General features: G+C 40.6%; 1 protein-coding gene across 1 annotated transcript; it reads left to right on the top strand.

Annotated features, from left to right (window-relative positions):
- The first annotated feature begins 12,747 nt into the window (after nucleotides 1–12,747).
- htr1d (5-hydroxytryptamine (serotonin) receptor 1D, G protein-coupled) lies at nucleotides 12,748–13,902 on the top strand. The gene has a single exon (XM_073484142.1). The coding sequence runs from the start codon at nucleotides 12,748–12,750 to the stop codon at nucleotides 13,900–13,902; it is 1,155 nt and encodes a 384-aa protein (XP_073340243.1).
- The last annotated feature ends 2,208 nt before the right edge of the window (nucleotides 13,903–16,110 follow it).

The raw sequence follows: 16,110 nt of genomic DNA, 5'->3' as shown, positions 1-16,110 counted from the left end.
CTTTTTATTTATTCCACTTGCCTACATTCTTTGTATCACTTCTCTCTGTCAATCTGGGAAAGGGCTCCTCTAATAGGCTCTCATGTTGACCTCTTCAGCACTCTCAAAACAAACATCCGCTGGCGTCTCCTGGATGGATCACTGTTTCCCAGCCTCTGTTGTATCACGGCCCCTTCACTTTTATGACTCATACACACACTCAAACATTAGAGATAAAGATAAAAGCCCTTGTGTTTGTTATCATACGGTCATATTTCAAATTCCAACTGCAGCGCTTCTTCGCTTTACACTCGTCTAATTTAGATGTATTGATATTGTCTGTAAAATGACCATCACCACATCCAGACTCACCAGTGTACTATGGTTTATTATTATTATTATTATTATTTACTGTTTGGCCGAAGAATGTTTTTTTATTTTGTTTGTTTAATGTGCATATATTGGCTTCAGAACTGACTCCCTTAATTTGAAAGTACAGTGGGAGAGAGAAAGAGGGACAGACGGATGCCGCAAGTGCAAACAGGCTTATTTTATGTAATGTAATTTATATGTAAATATGTGTAATTATGTGGCTCAGCAGTGATGCACAATTTTACACTTGAGTCTGTGAACAAACAGTGATAACAGCAGTCGTATCTTTAGGGTTAGACATAGGTGAATGCACGTTCAGTAGAGCCTGTAATTGTTAATGTGATCTACTGTAAAAAAAAAAAAAAAGGGGGAGGGTATTATGTGTAGTCTTTTACCATTTGGTCCATATGCAAACTCTAATACAAGCATGTTATTGTGGACAGAGCTTGTATTTGATTAAGTAGATTTTGGTCACACAAAACCCAATTTTTACTATCACTAACCAGATATGGCTGACATTTATTCCAGCACAGTCATTAAATGTATTTACAAGTGTAAGTCTTAATGGGGGGAATTGTCAGTGGCAGACTCCGCCATCCCAGTGCTGGCTTCAATTGGTATGCGCATGCACAATGGAAAAGCAGAAAACTGAATGCAATTTGAAAGAGACAGTAAATGCACATTTTGCATGTTGTTTGTGTGCACATGTGTCATGTTAATATGGCAAACTGTACCCTGTAGAAGAGGCTGGTTCTACGCACATCATGCGGGAACAATAATACAAAACCTTATATCAAAACATCTGATATAATCAATTTGATATTTATAAGATGCATGATTTTTATGTTTCAATAAATGGCTTTGTATTATTGTTGTTTCTCGTAAATTGTTTTTGGATGTCTATTGCTCAGGAATAACCACACCTGCCAGCGTAGAGCTTGTCAGCCTATTGTTGTGCATGATGTATAAACATTTTAACTTGATGAAACTCCAGGTGGGATCAAAACATTGTCTTTATCAAACTTTTGTGGCAGGGGCGTACTCAGGATGTTTTAGGTGCATGGGTGAGAAAAAAAGGGCACCAGCTGTATGCAGTGGGGGACCAGCACAAGGAAAGTCATGATACAATCATAGTGAACTATAAGGGCACACTAGAGGGCATTATATCATGTTTTATATACCATAGGGGCATCCAAGGGGGTGCTTTTGCTGTAATAATCTAGTACATTCAGCATTACAACATCTGACAACAGGTTTGTCGAGATGGCTAACGGCTAATTTCTCATTTTAGGCCCAACCTGGGCTGCAGAGGGATTATCTGGAGAAATCTAGCAATGATGTCCAGGTTCAGGTCAGGTTCGGTCACATCAATTGACTGCTTTCATATTCTTTTAGTGGAAATATGTAGCAAAAACCGAAAATAATATAGTGTAAAAATAAACAAATATATAATAAAAATAAGGTGATAACTGGTCGTATGTGATGGACGTATTGTCTGTGTTGGGGCTATACAGTATGTCCTTTTAAAATCTCATGGTAACACTTCAGATTAGGAAACACATATTAACCATGAACTAGTTTCTTCTTAGCATGCATATTAGTAGCATATTGGCTGTGATTAAGCCATTATAAATCACTTGCTAATGCCTTATTCTGCATGATCATATTCTGCAACTACTAGGCCATTAACTTCTGTGAGAGTTTTCCCTCAATAACTTCCTAATCACTGCTTATTGATAGTGAGTTAGGGAGTTGTTTTAAACCACTTAATAAGAATAAGCTAATAAGAAACTAGTTCATGATTAATATGTGTTCCCTAATCTAAAGTGTTACCAAGCTCATTATTTAGATGTTTTTTTTTTATTCACGTGACAACGCTTTGAATGCAACACAGAGGCTATTTGTTACTTTCCAGGCAGAATACTGACGCTTTGGGTTGGTGGCTGTTCTGACCTACCAACCCAAAGCAACAGAGTTTGACAGACGGGAATGAGACTCAATCAACCATCATACAACTCTGACCTTTAAGTTTACATTAACTGCGTCGGCCTTGACTCGGTTCAAATGTGAAAAAAGAATGCCTGTCGAGTTCAGGTTGGGATCGATAACGACAGAAAAATGCAGATGTCTGTTTCACTTATCTGCAAAGTAGTTAGCAGCATATATCAGGCCATAACCTTTGGAGTTTATTGAATCTTTAATCATCTGAAGGTTGCAGAGTTCAAATGCGCAAATGTTCACTGCTGGTTAATAAGATGTTGTACAGCTTGTGCACAATATCTCATCCTGCTGTGAGGTTTGTGCCAAGTACATAAAACGTCTGTGCTTCTGTGTACCGTAATTATGACGGTTATAACTCCAGTCAGCGAAGGCTCTAAGTTTATACTTTGCAAATCATTATGAGTGTAGTGTTAAGAGATGAGCTTGACATCATGACGACTCACCAGACACAGTAGATCACACGGGGCTGTTCTAAAGTCTGTCTCGGTCACTCTACATCACCGAGGTCCCTGCAGTGCTGCCTGTTCTCACCAATCTTCACTCGGTGTCTTCATACAAAAATGCTTTGCTGGCAGCAGAGCAGCAACTATATAAGACTGCTTTCCAGCGGATCTCAGTGGTGGCTGAAGTATTATGCTTTTAATTATGACAAACAAGGTTGTAACAAACAACATTAAGTGATTTATTTGAAGTGATGTGTTTCTGGAAAATGCCCCTGATGTCAACATTTTAATGGATAATTACCTCAGTCATGTAAACAAAATTAATATGGGGGAGCTCGAGCACTCTTGAGTTGAATTTATTGCATGAAATTATAGCCTGAAACAACTGAATCTGCAATGAATTTGCAATGCAATTCACATCCATTCTATAAATTAAGAGTAACTAGTGCAATCTCAACCAGCACTGATTCCTGGAAGACGTTTTTGTAGCAAAGCTTTACTTTGTAAACATGAGGTAGTCTGTAGTTTGGCAGCTGAAGTAATAGTTATAGCTTCCAATAAAATAGTTAAAGGGGACCTATTATGCTCATTTTCAGGTTCATCATTTTATTTTGGGTTACTACTAGAATAGCTTTACATGCTTGAGTGCTCAAAAATCATGTCCATTTTCTCATACTGTCCTGTGCTGCAGCGCTGTATTACCCCTCTGTCTGAAACGCTCTGCTTTAGCTCCTGTCTCTTTAAGGCCCCATCAAATACCCAGTCTTCTCTGATTGGTCAGCTCACACACGCCTGACCCAGCACTGCTATCGATAACAGAGCAGCTGTGCTAAATTAATTCTTACCTGCCAAACTAGCTGCTAGGCATAAATTATGCAAAAGTGCGACACGGTGATGTAGTGTGATGTCACAAAGTCACGGATTAGAAGCGGGACTACTTTCAGGAGCCGTGTTTTCTTTGGGAGAGAGAAGCTTCTGTGTTTTTTGTTTTTTTTTAGCCTTTCAAGATCCTTTCCATGCATAAGTACCTATTTAAAACATTGAAGAAAAGCATAACATGTCTCCTTTGATTAAAGGGTATATATAAGGTTATTTATAGGTTTAATCTTGGGTACATGGTTAAATGGTTTATTATACACACAAGAATAGGAATAGCTCACTGAGACAGTGAGGCGATACAGTGCCTATGAGTAAGCGCTGTCTGTGAAGAGGACATTGGGGGATAGAAATTTTCCAGACGTTAATGTGTTTGCAAGGAATTTGTTTTGTTAAAGGTGGGGTTTAATTGTATTTGTGCCCCAACAGTGGGTTGTTAATTGGATTATTTTATGTGGAAAATGGCAGAAGTTTTATTGCACTGCAGCAATTTCCTATGTTTTGCAAAAACAAACAAACAAAAAACTGCGTCGACTGGGAAATGTAATGCACAGGGTGGTTAAATCTGTGTCAACTCCTGTGATCCTGCACAAGATCACAACTTTCAGGAGGGACTACCGAAAAATGTTTTGTTGATACACAGTTCGCACTAACAATGTGTTCATCTTAAACTCTTCTATCATCACCACAGATTTAAAGCAGAACCCAATTTGTGATGTCTGTTTCTCTCTGTCTCCTCCTAACACACACACACACACAGACACACACTTGCACACAGTGACAGATAATCTCTGCATCAGCTCATCCCAGGCCCACTCTCGATGAAGGACCTCTCAGGTGTCCTAGATTTGTACTGGCCCTGTTCCATTTTCTAGGGGTCGAATATATACTATCTATCTATATCTATCTATCTATATATATATATTTAAAGTGAGGAGTGTAGTACTGTGGAGTGGTGTAAAAACCTTGCTGGGATGGTTGCCTTTGCAGCAGGAGGCTTTAGTGTGGCTTTGGAACTGCATTTGAAACAAACTAAATTGGGGGACGTTCGTTAACAAAACCGTTCTAAGAGGCTAAATTGTCCTGTTTTCAACAATCTGTTCCATTTCTATTGGCTTACAGAAGAGCTAAGATTATCCCTCCCAGCCTCTGTAATGAGTCCTGAGGTTTGTACCCAATGGTCTGAGCAGACCACTGTCACTGTGTCGCTAGTTACCTCCCTCACAGCCTCTCTGCAATTCATTTACTCGCACAGGAATCAGTCACCATAAATCAACACAAACCTGTGAAGACTCTTTGGTGTCCTCCAGTGCCAGATCCTGTGAGGATTAATTGGTATTTTATGTCTATGCTTACATTTGTGTGTGTGTGTTGGTGGATGATTGGATGGTGGTGCAGATGGTGCATGTGTGTGTGATCGCACATGTGCATGCTGGTGCACAAGTGCAGCCTACGCAGTTTGAGAAAAGCACCTATTCTCCACGCTCCCAGGCGCCTGCAAACAATGGAGAGAAGATAAACCCTCGAGAAATTACGTGATTTATTTCGGCTATTTTCTGAATCGAAGCGTGACACGCCAGCGTGTTGCAGCTCACACATGCCAGCCATTCATGAAAAGTGTTTCGATTATTCTAGCGTAGCTTGCTGGTATTGCGGTTGTTGATTTCATGGACTCCATCTTTCCCAATGTAACTGTACACGTGGACGTGCTGTATGGACTTTAACCTTGTGCTTTGACAGATGTCAGTTCTGAAGTCATCTTCACTGTTCAAACGTTCCTACTGATCTATATTTTATAGTTTCATTTTCCCACACATCAGACAGCCCATCTATCTATAATTCAGTGTTCACATGGTGCTAAGCAAACTACATTGTCAAAATGTATTTCTGTTGCTAAATCAAATAACAGCATCCAGGACTAAATACTGGCTATTCTGGTGAGCAAAGGGAACTTAAGAATTTGGCATTGAGACAGTCAACAGAGACTGACTTTGGCAAGATGGAAAAAATAGAATATGTATGTGTTTTAATTAAGAACCTGATTGGTGGCTTTTTCCCTCCTAATTATGGAAAGTGCAGTATAAAGACCCCCTGTCCATAATGTCTGCCAACTGAAAATTGTGGATGTCACAGTGCCTGGCAATGATGTTGTTGTACTCAACTGAAAAGAACTAATTATTTTCATGAAAACGTGTTTAAAAGACTATTAAACAAACCAATTAACTAAACAATGATTGTTTGAAGCCAAGGGCACAGGGCATACATGCCAACACACAAAAAAATGTAATCTCTAATGATTTTTAATGTAGCAAACCTACTTAAAAATCCCTCTCAGTCCCCTATAGATATTTTTATGATAATGTTGCATTTGTATCTTTACAACAGAGTACAGTGCTTCACTATCTTATGTGCTTGATTTTTACTGTAGCATATTTTTCTAGGAATATAAACTGTTCATAACGAAAGAGATTTCATATTTCTCCTAACCTGGAAAACAAAGTACATTTTCAGAGTATTGTCTGCAGGCATTTCTTTCAACATTCACAACTAAGGTAGGCCAGCCTTTATGCAGCCTGGGAGGCGAAACCCTGGGTAATACAAGTTGCAACGCACTGACACCACTGATGGAGCTGATTTTTATTCATTTACGTTTTTCTATTCATGGGATATTTCGATAAAGGTGTTCGTGATTATGCACCTTCAAAGCTGACGTTTAACTTTTTTTTTTCCTTATATCTATTAAAATCTACTCAAATGAATGGATTGAACATTTTGGAACGTATTTAAAGCAGAAACAGACAACGTTTCAAATTACCCCCTCCTAGCTTTTCCCTTGGTGTTACTGTTGGCAGTGATAGCAACATGGCTACTGCTAATGGCCTGGCTGTTGCCAAAAGCAAAAAAACAACAGTAAGAATCCCAGTTTGACCTAGAAACACAGATTTCAAGAGGCAGAGTGAAGCACTCGCAAAAGCAGTCCACTGGTCTAGCATTACACTCCTATACCACTGTTCGACTCACTGTGGACAATTTAAAAATAAATGATCAAAACTGACTTGCATTCTTCTTGCTTTTGAAACCTGTGGCCTACATTACCCACAATGCAACTTTGCCGCTGAGTGACATCACTGGAGGCAATTTTTCAGATTACATGCGGCTTCCTCTGGAAGAAGGCTTTATACTACTTTTTTTTTTTTTTTTTTTAAATATGGAGGAGGACTCCCCAACTGTAAACGCACTTTAATGTGTACAATTGTTAGAGTTACCCTTTAAAAAAGGACACTTTATTTCTACTTTCTAGTTTATTTCCTGCGATCAGCACCTCATTGCAGCCCTCGATGTGTGTTACCTTTCTTTTACATATAAACTGTAAATAACAATAGAGATTATAATGTTTCTTCAACCCGAAGTGTATTGTCTGCAGGCATTCACCACTAAAGAGGGGCAGCATGTTTATAGCCTGAGAGGAGAAACCCAGGGAAATAAAAGATGCAATACACTAACACCACTAACTTCTCGTTATGCTTATTGCTTTGAGCTTTGAGCAGCTTAGATCTTCTCTCATCTGGACTGTGGTGGCAGGACAATAAAAGAACCTTTAGATCAATCCAGTGATCAGTGATCACCCTCAGTGGAAACGATCACCTCGTTTGAAGCTGAATTGCTCACAAAATGCCTCACAACATGAGTCTTTGTAAAGCAGCAGCTCGACAGATACCCATCGCAAATCCCCAACCTCCCTCTGCATTGATGTGACTCCCCCCCACGCACAGACAGACACACTGTACATCCTTGCTCACCTACCGTTTAGCGCACGCTTGAGTAAACACAGGACATTAGCTGACAGCGGAGGTAGCGATACCTCCTCTGAGCTAAATCAATTAGCCCATCTCCAGTGGGGCCATGCGGCATTTGCAGACCTGCCAGGTTCAGAGGTTATTACTGTTTCACCCAGGCCAACAAACAGCCTGCCGCACACGCTGCAGCATCTGCTTGGATTTGGCCCAGGACTGAGAGGAATGAATTGGATTTGTACTGAATGGGGTGTGATGTAATGGGTGCAACTGGGCAGGGTGGCAGTACCGTACAGAACTTTAGTTCTGCTCGTCCTTGGACCCACAGGAAAACATTTCTATTGTTTTGTGTATGTTTATATTGTGATCTCGCTTTGTTGTGCATTTTAAGGATGATAAATGCACGTCTCACTTCATTGGGCTGAGCCATGCCTTGCTGTATTAGATCTTCAATTTCAAATCCAGATGTAGACGCTAATATATTTCACACAAACAGTATACAGTCCAATTTAGGCAAGGCCTGTTCTAGATTGAAAATCTTTTCCTCTCATTCATTCATTATGAACCTCATTACCTCATTGTGCTGTAAACCAGACCCTTAGGAGATAAGCCTTGTCCTCCACTTGTTTGATGTGTAAACAGATAAGCTATCCAGTCATCTATCAAACATGCTACTGTACATGAGTGTGTGTGAGAAATGATATGCACCAGGAACATGTTATGACAGCTTTCGACAGAGACAAAGGAAGGGATAAGCTGATTCTGTCCACGGTAGTCGTCTTACTTCACTCACTGTGTGGTACACTCAGTGTTACAACACCAGGACTGAGCACTGCGCTTATCAATCTCTTCTCCACTGATGCAATGAAGTGTGACTGTGCTGGGTAATGCGTCACCCATCAATAGTTGCAGCTATCTCTAATATGTCTGCACACGATATGCTCATTTTGGAGTCTACAGTACGTGCAAAACAAAAACATGCAAAGGTTTTAAAGGGGCACTGTACAGAGTTCAGTTTATTCGTGACAAGGGATACTTCACAGCCTGTGAAAGCAGTTGTAAAAAGTATAGAGAGAGAGTATAACCCTGGTGATGTCATTGTGATGTCATCAAGGTTGTCTACATTTTTGCTGGAGGCTTCAAAGCCTGCTTTACAAACTGTAAGTGTGCAGTTTGAAATATGAAGGCATTGAAATATGCCGTTCAGGTGCATTATGGGAAATGTAGGCTAAATGTTTTTTGGGGGAGTGACTCACATTTTCCACTGGCACTTTTGGCCCCGACTCACCTTCTCCCACTCAAACAAGTCTGTGTTGCAATACTCAACTCATGTCTGCGCAGGAAACCTGAGAGAGAGATGTTCGTGAAAGTCCCTTTGTGTTCAGCTCACGGTAATTTTGTAGCTCGTAACTGAATCTCTGTGGATTGAAATTTAGTTGGTATTTTGGCTGTAACCTATCTGGATCCTCAGACTAAGAACCAATGGTTCTCAATTATAACCCTTTACAATGTAAATAAAAAAAGGTAAGTTACTCTTCCTCTATTTCAACATGTAGAGCTCGAGGGAAGGTGTCTTGAGCCTTGACAACCTTCTTTGCTTTGAAGGAACGTTATTATACTAACCATCATACTATAATGCTAAAGAGCTGTCCTTGTCTTGCAGCATTATTCAAATTCATAAAAGCTGAACAGCGGATCAGAAGAGCTCAGTCAGATCATCATTTGTGTGTTTCATACTGTGTGGATGTTAATCACATGATTGCCTCAGTGAGTACTATCAGCACTCTGTGCCCTTTTCTCATGTACGGTCCTATTTGGGGGCAGCCAGTAGTTGACTACCCTCACGTCCATTTGAATGTCACGCCGCTAGGTACAGTCTCACAGAACAGCTAATGGCTCTTAGGTTTGTGAACTTTTTAAAGATCCCATATTACGCTCATTTTAAGGTTCATACTTTTATTTGGGGTATCTACTAGAAAATGTTCACATGCTTTAATGTACAAAAAACACAATATTTTATTTCTCATACTGTCCGTTGCTGCAGCATGTCTATCCACCCTCTGTCTAAACGCTCCATTTTAGTGTCTGTCTCTAAGCCCAGTCTGCTGTGGCAATTCTCACAGGCCTGAGCAGGCAACGGCCACCATGTTTCCCAACCAACCCTGCTCGTGTTTTTGCAACCACAGCCGCCCTGGGGTCCGTCACTTAGGGCGGTGACTGTATCGGTATGACATCACAACCTTCTCAGTCCTGAAAGCTCGTTTAAAGGCACAGTTTCCGGTAGTTTGCATATAGAGCTATGTTTATGATTTAGGGTTACATCCTGCCATCGCAGTTTGAGTTTAGCTTGTTACTAATCATGCATGATGTAAATATTACAGGAAAGACAAAACTAATTCTAACTTACATTTCAGTTGAAGTATTTTTATTTACATGTTTTTAAATTAACATGTTTTTAAATATCAAAAAAAATATTTCTGGGATTCCTCCAAGTACCACTAGAGGGCATAGTTTCAGAGTAGTGGCGCTTTATAATAAAAAAAAGACATGGAAGTCTCACTTTATACAATATGGGTCCATTAAGACAAGTCGTAACTTTTCAAGTAGTCTACATCTAATATTACTGAGGACACACATTGATTAATTTAAAATATGTTCTTTGCTTTTACTAAACTATTTAAATCAGTGAATGGAAGAAATGTTTCCATCCAAGAAGGAAAATGAGGTTTTCCTCCAATGATTCAAATCATCACCACTGAGAGCGAACGTCGCTAATAAAAAACACAAATTGCTCCAGACCGATCAATACTGACTTTGGTTCATAAAAAATGTTCATGCTCACTTCAAAGTCTGTAAATAAATGTGCTAAAGACACAAGGGTGTTTTCATCTTTTTAATATTCCTTTTTATTGTCGCAGCCGGAGCACAATAATCCCCCTCAACAGCCCAGCTGCCAGTCAACACTTCAGTGTGGTTCACTTCAGAATTTGCAGAGTCGTATCGGGAACAAACATGCACTCGGATATCAGCCTTGACAACGTGCCGGCAGAGGGGTGTGTTAACTGTGAAAAGGCAAATATTTGTAATTACTTTGGCAAACACTGTTGTTTGTTTGTTGGCAGCTTTGTTCCTTAATATTCCAACATCACTTCACAGCCCGTTGATGTGTGAAATACAAAATAGTCCCAAGAAAATAATTAACAACTATAAAACCTTATCCAATGACTGGAACTTGTACATTTCTCTCCCTAATCCGGTCCTATTTTAAATGTGCAGAATCCATCTCTTGTAAACGCTTGGAAACACATATAGAAATGCATTTTAATTTACCGTTTCTCACAGTGTCCATTAAGGTATATGATGTTTGCGCTGTGGGTTGTGATATAGTGACAGTGGTTTCAGCAGTCACAACTGATAGGTCCATTTAAGTGTCACCTAAGTATGTTTTCCTATTTCCTCTGAATTATAAGTGGTCAGTATGCTTGCTGCTGCTCTTAAATAATAAATGAAAGCCAACCTAATATATAGAAGGAAAGCTGGGGGGGAAGGGAATGCTTACTGTGGTGATTAACCATCACTTGAACTACTCACCCCCATTGGGATGTAATTTCCACATTTCAGTTCCTATCTCTTTCACTGTACTTGAAAATAACTCCTGGGATAATTTTATGTTTGTCTTAGCCGGAGGCTAAATGGTCAGTTTCTCTTTGTGCCTCTGTGCTTCAGTTTCAGAGCACCACAACTTTAATAATAATGCAAGTAGGGTTGATACAAGACCAAAAGTCTATCTGGGGAAGAACAAGAAGAAAGCTTTTACTGTTCATGCGATCTGTTTTTTATTTCTTATTCTATCTTACTGTATCATCATTTTTAATATGATTACTAAACATAAAATCATTAATATTATTGTTATCTATAACTATTTGTGCAAATGCTCTAAGTTGTAATTAAAATGTTATTTATGTAAGATCTTTTCCCAGTTGGACATTTGTACTGTAATATTATATTTGCGAAACCATAGAGCTGCTGACAGATAGCTCCAAAGGGCTTCTATGACAGATAATGTTAATTTACATCACGATAATCTAGAAGAATATTAGTATTATTCGTTTTTTCATGTTGAGAATGTGTACATATTTCATACCGCAGTAAAGCGCTGCTGCTGTGATTAGTTTCAGAGCAAACTTTGGTGAAGTGTTTTATATGAACCACACCTGGAGATTTCAGTGTCAGTCCTACAACAAATGTAATAAATCAACACTGTGGCTGGAGGTGTGTGGAGGTGTATGGATGTTAAGTCTGTGTGTATCAAGTCACACAGTAATGTGTAACGAATGTGCGCAACTTGTCATGTAGTTGGTTTGTTTGTGTGTGTGCACAGTATGTGTGTGTGGGGGGAGGATGATGGTAAATTACAGTAAAACTAACTCTCATTTGTCTCACCTAGGATGAAGATGCTGCAGAGGAAGCTTCATGAAAGGCTAACAAAACCTTCGTAGCTGTATGGACACAACAACTGACAGGGAAGAGGAGAAGCTTATACCATTAAGATAAGCTTTGCTGATCACAGCATTTCAGCAAACTTCTATATAGCTGCCAAACGTATGGATTTCGAACAATTATATCCTGGATGACTGGGATTTTTCCTCGATTGGTTTTCTTGTGGATCATATAACTGTAATTTTCTGGCTTTCCAATATCATCAAAGAACCCGAGGCGCAGCCAAGTTTCAGTGGCAACCTCAATTTAGGAGACTTCACGCGGACTTGAGAACAGATAAGAGAGACAACAAGCGAACCTTTGTATCTGTCGTCATCTTCTTCCTACATGCAGCTCCCCGCTTTGCTTTATTGAAAAGGAGGAGCCCATTAAAGCATTTGATAGATAGGAAGGCTTGGTCTGAAGGTGTTGTTGCTGGCTGGCTGGCTGCCGGTTGGAGATGAGATAAGAGCACTGGGTAGAGAGAAAAAGAAGTGCCTGTCTGACAGGAGCTGAATACAAATTAGGGTTCTTCTCTCCTGCAGCTACACCAGTCAGGCGAATCAATACTGGGGAAGCGAAATGGACAAATTAGTCAGCTTCAATTACAGGCGCATTAGTTGTGAACTGATATAATGGAATTAGATATTTGCTAAAGGATGAAATGAAATCGCATCGCAAAACCAGGGATGGGAAAATAAAAGACAAGCTTCTGTGTTTTCTAGAGCCAAGCCACCTGAACTGATCCATGTACAGTTGTAGATAACAATGACGAGGCTGGTCTAAACCTTGGAAAAAAGAAGATGGAGCTGGATAATAGCTCGCTGGACTATTTTACCAGCAACTTCACAGAGATTCCTGATACCACCACAACTCCGGCCTGGAGCGAGGCCACCCTACTCGGCTTCCAGATCTCCCTGTCTGCGGTGTTAGCCCTCGTCACGCTGGCTACTGTGCTTTCGAACGCCTTCGTCATCGCCACCATCTTTCTGACCAGGAAGCTCCACACGCCTGCAAACTTCCTGATCGGCTCCCTCGCCGTCACAGACCTGCTGGTGTCTATTTTGGTCATGCCCATCAGCATCGTCTACACCGTCAGTAAGACGTGGTCGCTGGGGCAGATTGTTTGCGACATCTGGCTGTCGTCTGATATCACCTTCTGCACGGCCTCCATCTTGCACCTGTGTGTGATCGCGCTGGACCGCTACTGGGCCATCACGGACGCGCTGGAGTACTCGAAACGCCGTACCATGCGCCGGGCTGCGGTCATGGTCGGGGTGGTGTGGGTGATCTCCATATCGATTTCCATGCCTCCACTCTTCTGGCGACAGGCCAAAGCCCACGAAGAGCTGACAGAGTGCATGGTGAATACAGATCAGATCTCTTACACCCTATACTCCACCTTCGGCGCCTTCTACGTCCCCACAGTGCTTCTCATCATCCTCTACGGACGGATCTATGTTGCTGCCCGCTCCAGAATCTTTAAGACGCCATCGTCCTCGGGGAAGCGTTTCACCACGGCGCAGCTCATCCAGACCTCGGCAGGCTCTTCACTCTGTTCGCTCAATTCCGCCTCCATCCAGGAAGCACACCTACACTCTGGCACTGCGGGAGGTGGAGGAGGAGGGGGAGGATCGCCTCTGTTCATGAACAGTGTGAAAGTGAAACTGGCAGACAGCGTGCTGGAGAGGAAACGTCTGTGTGCTGCCCGGGAGAGGAAAGCAACCAAGACACTGGGCATCATCCTGGGCGCATTCATCGTCTGTTGGCTCCCGTTCTTTGTCGGCACACTCGTCATGGCCATATGTAAGGAGTGCTGGTTTGATCCAGTGCTTTTTGATATATTTACCTGGCTGGGATACCTGAACTCCCTCATCAATCCCGTCATCTACACCGCGTTCAACGACGAGTTCAAACAGGCGTTCCAAAAACTGATGAAATTCAGACGATTCACCTGAAAAAAGTGGATTAAACCTGACAAAGACAAAGAATAACAAGATTATTATGATAATAATGAGAGTACTGTAGAGTAAATGTTCCATCTTGTAAACACATGCTATTTGTGATATGTTTCTGTTTTTTACATCAAACAGCTCCGTGCCATTTAGATTCCTACAGCATATCCTTCACATAGACTTATGCATGCATGCTAAAAAAAGAAAAGGAGAAAATCTTCTGACAAGAATCGTGGAGCTCATCTTTAAAAATGTAAAGAAAAGAGGACATGAAGTCTATTTCTTGTGGCAGGGACACTGACGTTATTTTCTTGTACAAAAGCAAAGAAAGGAAAAATGGATTATAATAACTGTACGGAAGGAGCAAACTCAGAGTGACTGGATTTAATCCAACGGAAATGAAAAGCCATGAAATATATGTTGTCTAAATCTCCGTGTCATACTGTATCTGCTGCTCACGTATAATGTTTCTGTGGTACAGTAAAAGACTTAGAAAAGACTACGAACCCTAGAGAATCCGTGAGTGTTCCCTATGTGCAATTATATTTGTAAGTGCTGTGTGTGTGTGTGTGTGTGTGTGTAAAGTAGTTACTTTACTGTAATATATGCGTGTTTGAGGAAGGGAGGACTGTCAAGTGTTCGACATTTATACATGCTATTCTCCAGCGAGGCCTGTCTCATCATTACACAGACCGAAATGGAAAGAGAATATTTTCACTCTGAATTTTAAGCACCACCCAACGTCATGGCAACAAATAAACCCTTTCGGAGGTCTTATGAAACGCGAGCGAATTGGACGAGGTAAGGGCGAACGTTCAGAGTCACGGTGCAGATTGCGAATGAGTCATTTTTAGCGATTTAATGTGTTTGTTTTCTAACTGTAATGGTTTATTTTGTGATTATGTGAAAGCGTGTCACTGACAGATGCTGCAACATTCTTGCAAGGAAGCTGATTCACTGATGTTGCAAATTACCATGACGAATGTTACATGGCTAATTTTCTTTCATGAGACTGCTGTCTGTTATTTTGTTCCTCTGTTCCTGAAAACAATACGCAAAAAGGCACCAATGTGCATGAGAGGTGGACTTTCTTTTCCTGGTTCTGCAAACCACTGATATGTTGAGACTTTACATTTATGTTTCTTTTGTTTCAATTTTATGTTTTATGTTCTGACCACACTGAGTTTATGGTCTAGTTAGGTTTAGGCACAAAGACAACTGGCTTAAGATTAGGAAAAGATCATGTTTTGGCTTAAGATTCCTGCTTTGGTAGACACAACCGTCTACAAATGTCCCAAGGTCTCGTGAAAGAGAAATTGTCCTGAGGTCTCCTTAAAAATATCCAGTGGTTTGACACTGATGTTGAAACGCAGTCTCGAACTGCAGTCACTGGCTTAGCGGCTTCACCACCATGCCCTCCACCTCCGGATATGAAAGTTAGGTCATAAACATATAATGTGAACGTGATATAACAGTGACCGGGCTGGGTAAAGACTATAAATATTTGATAAGAAACTGGTTTTGTTTGATATTCATCACAATGTGTCTGCCATTAAACAATAAAGATGCATTTTGATGGGCAGTTATCAATTAAGATGGCGAGACTAGTGTCCATTAGCCCACATCTTTGACCACTCAGGTCTTGAAACTACATTGAAGTAGTCGCTATTTGAATCAGACACAACTTTTGCCCATTGTAATAATGTGTTGGTCTGGTTCTTCACAAATGTATAAACATGGCTGTCTTGATTTGTGACCAACAGGCAACTTAATCTCAGGGAAACTTTTGCTATACTTTTGGCTCTACTATCAACCAATTTACAACAGCTCTTCTGCCTAATGTTTAGTGCATAAACACACAAATGCGAACATGAAATTTATCAAATCAGTTATTGTGTAGTTTAAATCGACAATATTGCCTTTTTTAAAAGTTAATTCCACTCGTCAGAAACACATCGACAACCCTAGAAATCATGTTTATTTTCTGAGGTGCTGCTTTTGATCCATTTTTGTACGCAGCAGTAACAGCCTGAATAATTTAAATCCCTAATGTGAGTCTCTCCTTGAATTCTACATCTGATATTAACAGCAGCTTTCAGTGATAGAAACATTCAATGTCAAGCTACCTTTTTCTGATTGAAATCCAATATTTTTTCCAGTGGCGATACTAGAGTCTGTTGGGGCCCTGGGCAAGAAATTCCTAGGGGCCAG

Source organism: Pagrus major, chromosome 16 (genome assembly GCF_040436345.1).
Source record: "Pagrus major chromosome 16, Pma_NU_1.0".
NCBI classification, from domain to species: domain Eukaryota; kingdom Metazoa; phylum Chordata; class Actinopteri; order Spariformes; family Sparidae; genus Pagrus; species Pagrus major.
This window is presented reverse-complemented; position numbering and strand designations above follow the sequence as displayed.